Source organism: Arachis duranensis, chromosome 2 (genome assembly GCF_000817695.3).
Source record: "Arachis duranensis cultivar V14167 chromosome 2, aradu.V14167.gnm2.J7QH, whole genome shotgun sequence".
Taxonomy (NCBI): Eukaryota; Viridiplantae; Streptophyta; class Magnoliopsida; order Fabales; family Fabaceae; genus Arachis; species Arachis duranensis.
In genome coordinates, this window is record NC_029773.3 from 65,231,925 (window position 1) to 65,238,063 (window position 6,139).

The window sequence follows — 6,139 nt, forward strand, 5'->3', positions numbered from 1 at the left end:
AAATATGAAAGAGAAACTATTCAAGGATAGAAGATCACACTTTATTCTCTAAAGTAAAATTTAAACTTTAGAGGATCCAAATCCAAGAAATAGAGACTAATTAAACTGAATTTGTCTTATTATCATATTTAGTTTAAAATAAATATAGAAACTAAAAAGTAGATTTAAAATTTTAAAAGTTAAAAAAGAGTATTTATAGAAAGAATTATTATTAAACTTTTAGTTTTTATCCTTAGAAATTCAATTTTAATGTCTGATCACTAAACACAATACTCAATCTCATTATCAAACCCAGAAAACAAACGGAGCTTTAAAGCACATATTAGCTAAATCCTAACTTGATAAATGAAATAAAATGCTTGAACTTGGAATTGAATTTACCTATTATTCCATTGATTTTGATATTATGATATATACAATCTCTAAATTCTATAATGTTTATCAATAGATATCACAAATGTACATTCTACCAAAAACCCTTTTCAACTATAAAGTTGAAGAAAGAAAAATGGTAGTTTAAGAAAGTGTAAATGTTCAAGAAGCAGTTCCTTTTGACTCCTTCATATCCAATTCATGTTCTGCTACCATAATGCATGAATCTGCTTCAAGGGATGAAACTGAGTTTTTCTTGTTACTATTGTTATTTTTCGCCGAAGCTTCCATGGCCGAATTGAGCATCTCTGTTGTGCATTGTATGTCCGGCGTTATGCCGACCTGGTCTATGTCATGAAGTGCCGGCGATAGATATTTTGCGACGGTTACAAAGAGGGCTGATCCGTCATGAAGCTCCGTGACGCTCTGCCATAAGATGTGGCAATTCAGCAAACATGGCTTAGAAACTAAATAATTGTTCATATAGTTCTTGACTCTGAAGTTAGTTAATATTCCAGTCATATAATTCCAAAACTTAATCAACTTAACCGGATTAAAAGAACTGCTCTTTCATGCTTCGATTTCCCAAAATATCGGTTTATAGCATGAACATCATTATTTAACAAATGCAATAATGGTACCTGAATCTTTCCTTTACCAAATGTCTTGTGCCCCACGAGAATAGCTCGACCATTATCGTGTAATGCACCAGCTAAAATCTCGCTAGCACTTGCACTTCCCTCGTTGACCTGTTACACAAGGAACATTTCAATTTACCTACGGAAGCAGCAAATTCGAGAGCTCGGTTTTAGAGACAGTAAAATCTTGCAAATAGAAAAGGTGATAGGAAAAGATTAAAACCAAGTTCCACACAAACACAGGAAAAGTTTGAAAAATAAAATTCGATGTGAATTGTTTCATAATATGGCATGGATGATGGATGCAATAAAAAGGAATGAAAATAGTTTCTCTTTTACATGAAGGCTAATTCTTACACATTTTTTAAAGATTGTAGTGGAACTAAAAGACAAAGCCAAAACCAATAAATCAAGCAATTTAAGTTCGTACTCACAATAACCACAAGTGGATCATGAGTTATAGCATGTCCATCGACCATGGTAATCGGTAACATGTTCCCGTTTCTATCGATGGTATTCACTAGAGTCTCGTCCCCATCCAACCACATCTGGGCAACATCAAGGCCAGCTTTTACCAAGCCACCCTGCAAAAAAATTACACAAGGAAGAAAATGCTTCTATGTTAATCTAGTACACACACCATGTAAAACTATGCAATTCCGATTGAACAAGTCAGGTACCGGATTGTTTCGTAAATCTAGTATGTATGAGTGTACTCCTTGATTTTCCAATTCTTGAATGGCATTCTTCATGTCTTCAGCAGCAGTCTGTCAATTTGAAAGAACAATTGATTTAAATAAAATACAGAATTGCAAATTTTTAAAGAGAGCAAAAGATTATTTTAACCATCTCTTTGAATACTTGATCCTTTGCTCACCTGAGAGAATGCGGACAATTTTACGTAGCCAGTTTTTGTGAATTGGCCAGTTGGTAATCTATGAGGGATGATGGCACTTGATATTGGAGAGAGCTTAATGTTCTCGCGCGGAAGTTTAACCTTCAAGCACATGGAGGAGTCAATTCGGAATTCGATCAGCTATAAAATTATGTGAATTTACGAGTTCCTTTAGAAAGGGATTAAGGTCAGTTATTTAAACTATTTATGCACAACATAAGCACATTAACTAAAAGGATAAAAGTTAATATTCCATGAGTCATGATTACTAATAAAATGTTAATTGTACCTCTCGGATGGAAGATTTTTTCACCGAGTCTTTCACCTGGAGATGAAATTCAGAAATTAGTTTCTAGGATGATGGTCAATTGGCTCACAAAGCTTGTCAAGGAACCAAGGAGTTAAGAGACCAAAATTTTCTGAAACCACCCAGTATCAAGTGTTCACTTTTTCAAAACAAAAGGTTGGATTGGAAATTACATTATCCCATTTAGAAAAAACAATCAACACTAGAATGGGATGCGTGGTTAGAAGAATGCTTTTACATTCCTAAGAATTTTACACACGAAACCTTACATCGAAATGATTTTACAAAAGAAACATTCCACAGAATAAATATGAGAGAGAGCAATGAAGGGTTAGAGATCACACTATACACTCTCAATTTTTTTTAACAATTGAGAGTATCCATTCCCACCATTCTTTGTTTTATTGCGTTTATTCTCAGCAGCTCATTTTTGGATTACTTTTAGGACGTGTGTAGTCTGTGGGGAATGGATCATCTCAATTGTTAAAAAAAATTGAGTGTAAAGTGTGATCTCTAACCCTTTATTGCTCTCTCTCTCTCTCATATATATTCTTGGTCTCACTTATAAAATTAATAGTGAGAAATCACACTTTACTCCCTCAATTGTTAAAAACAATTGAGAGGATCCTTTCCCAAGAATGGTTATATATAGAAAACGAAATAGAATCTTGATAGTTACACTACGAACCTTTACTGTAACGGTGGTTCCAGCATTCCCTCGAAGCCTCTGTGCTGCAGCTTCACTATCAAGGCCATCAAGCCTCTCCCCTGCATAATCAACATTAATTAATAAAAAATCAGTTGTTTCTCTTCAGACCCATAGTTTAATCCCCAAAATAGACTTAGACAAGCCAAAATTTGATGAAAGAAAATGTTTAGCAGCATAAAGAAACAACACAGGATTCTATATAAGGGAACATCTAAGCAATATGCTTGCTAATTCTGACATCTTTACATGAATAGCTTCATCAAAAAGAAAAGAATGCGGATCAGATATTTGTTTGATACCATTTATCTCAACCAGCTCATCCCCTTGATGAATACCAGCACGAGCGGCTGGACTGCCTTCAATGCAGGATAAAACAACCTGTGATTTCAACTCAAAAATCAATGTGTATGTTACCAGGTGATATTAAGAGATAATATTGTTGTAGTAAGAAACTCATGAAGCAGCAGATGAAAGGTTCTATGGTGTAAACTGACATGAGTTTGAAGAATGGGAAGGCGAAACTAAGTTTTCCTTAAGTGGGGGTAAGTCTCAATAGCATAACAAATTGACCTCAGAACAATCAGCACAAATTTTTAAAGTGGTTCGTTGCAGATCACTAACCAAATGTCCAGTTCTTGGTTCAATATTTATGAAGAGGCCTACTCCTTGTAAGTTCCCATCACTTCCAATTCTAAATCCTTGGTATTCCTGTAAATTGGAACCTCCATTAAACCAAATCACAGAAGCTGAAGAACAGATTTATCGATCTAAGAAATGGTATTGTTTGAATAGTTCATTTATGACCTATAATCTATTAGATTCTTGATCATCTCTCTAGTTATGAATAGTATTTTCTGTTCACCAAGAAAGTAGTATAGAGAAAGGGAATGTTAGTTTAAGACCTTTGGACTGATAATCCGAGTGAATGGATCGCCAAGGGTAGAAAGCATTCCTCTGATTTTTGTGTATGCTGCATCAGCTGAGTTCAAGGGAAACATTTCCACCATGGTTTGCTGCAACTTCAAATCCCAATCTAAAGCAGAAAAAGAAAGAAAAGAAAAAAAAAATGAATGTAGATTTTATTAGATCCATCATTTATGCACACTTTAAAATTGGGGGGGATTATTCATCAGGTGAAAGGTCTGATACTATAAACTATAAAGTACCTTGGTGATTATATGTAGGATCAACAAACGTTTCGCGAATTAAACCCCATGCTTCCACAAGGGTTCTCTGAACTGCATTTACCTGCGAAAAACAAACCTTTTACACTGTCAACAGAATTCATGTTGTGAACAAACAAAGCTCTAGTACTTACTACAAGGGTTTGTATGCTCAAAATTCTCTATCACTTTTGAATGAAAATCAAACTTTATTTTGAATTAGACCAACAGTTGCAATGAAAACTAGCACAACATTATATGTTTTGATTACTATATTTATTAATAATTACAAAATACTACTTCACTTGCAATTTTAAAATAAAAGATACACTATCAGTATAAAAAGAAAAATTCAACATCACTCTTTAATCATGATATTATACTAACCAATAAATAGAACATTAAATAAAAATAGAACATTTCTAATAGTATAAAAATAAGGTGTTGACCCAAACCATTATCTAATATCGATACAAAGTGTTGGTCCTAACATTTCTCTATTATAATTATTATTATATATCATTACCAAACCATTCAACTCTTATACAAAGTATTCACTAAAAAGAACATAAATGATAAGAATCTTTTAGTGAGCCAATAGAATATTTGTACAATGTGTACAATGAGTTATTTATTTAATCCAATATGAGTTAAAAAATGAACATACAGAGTAAAATACTACTAATTTCTCAAACACAATATACCCATACTATCCAGAATAATCATCCAGGTACCAGAATAATAAACATTTGATATTCTACTGAATCGAACATCCCTAAACCCTATTGTACATATTGTACAGATACTCCATTGGCTCCCTATACTTCCTCAAGTTGTAATTTTTAGATTATTCACTCTTATATAAAGTAAAATGATTTTTGTTCACTCATTTAAAACGACCTTTACACAGGAGTTTCTGTGAGTTTGTACTGAACTTCTCTTTTTAGATAGGGAAATCGGGATAATCAAAATTGAATGCTTTAGTATTTAACAGAACAAAAATAAAAAATTCATAGTCAATCAAACCAGAAGATGAAAAGTTGAGAGGAATTAGCAAAAAAAAGAGAGAGAAGTAAATGACCTCAGGTGCACGTGAAACGGGAAAAGCAACGGTGAGAGATTCAGCAAGAGCCGAAGGCGAATCACAGAATATAGAGAAAAAAAAAGTTGCCGAAACGCCGAATCCAAAAGCGTGTTTTGCCGCAGATTCAAGCCATTGCTCCTTCAACGACACCGAAACTGATAACTTCCTCGTCTTCTGATTGTTGACTTTGTTCCTATTCCATGTCGGAAACCACAACCTACAAGGAGGCGGAGGAACCAAAAACACCGAATTAGGCTTTGGTGGAATTGAAAGTTTGTTGCAATCGAAGTTCAGACAAAGATTCTTCATTTTCTTTTGGTAGTTTCTTCAGCTCGGTGCTCCTTTTGGTGTTGGTGGTGACCGTTAATGCTGTTAACCATGTATGTGACTGTGTTGTTGTAAATTCGGGTAGAATTAAAATAAATAAATAAATAAATAATGAATTTAAGGAGAGAGTATTCTAAAATCTAAATTCTAAACTCATTGATCAAGAGAATAAAAGAAAAAGAAAATTGGTTTTTATTAATATATTGAATGCATTATTTTTTTAAATGAACACTTATTTTTAATTATATACTGATTAATTAAACTCATTAACTATTTTGCATGGGTTCATTAAAATTTAAAACTGTCTATTTTAATTTTCAAAAATAATTTCGTTATTAAATAAGTTAATATTAGATCTAATTTCTTAGGTCATTATTTAGTGATGAAGACTTTTGATGATAAAAAATTAAAATAGATCATGGAACAAATTAAAAATTTATTTAAAGAATAAAAATAGAAAGAAATAAAACTTGGGGGTTTTGAGCCCACTTGAATCTTCTTTGGTTGTGGCTGTGGAGTGCTCAAAGATCCTATATTCTTGCGTGTACGTAATACGTATCTAAGTTCATTTTACTACTCCTTTACACGTGACCACGTAGGAATCTTTTGAACGAATGTGTGATAATTCATCAAAACAGGTCATC

General features: G+C 33.1%; 1 protein-coding gene across 1 annotated transcript; it reads right to left on the bottom strand.

Annotated features, from left to right (window-relative positions):
- Positions 1 to 356: 356 nt before the first annotated feature.
- LOC107474669 (carboxyl-terminal-processing peptidase 3, chloroplastic) lies at positions 357 to 5,573 on the bottom strand. The gene is made up of 12 exons (XM_016094310.3): positions 5,166 to 5,573; positions 4,088 to 4,169; positions 3,824 to 3,954; positions 3,543 to 3,629; positions 3,221 to 3,299; positions 2,901 to 2,980; positions 2,195 to 2,230; positions 1,888 to 2,007; positions 1,691 to 1,777; positions 1,445 to 1,594; positions 1,014 to 1,121; positions 357 to 798 (listed from the first exon to the last, which is right to left on the bottom strand). Exons 1-12 carry the CDS (start codon positions 5,475 to 5,477, stop codon positions 535 to 537), a joined length of 1,536 nt encoding a protein of 511 aa, XP_015949796.1. The 5' UTR covers positions 5,478 to 5,573; the 3' UTR covers positions 357 to 534.
- Between the last annotated feature and the right edge of the window lie 566 nt (positions 5,574 to 6,139).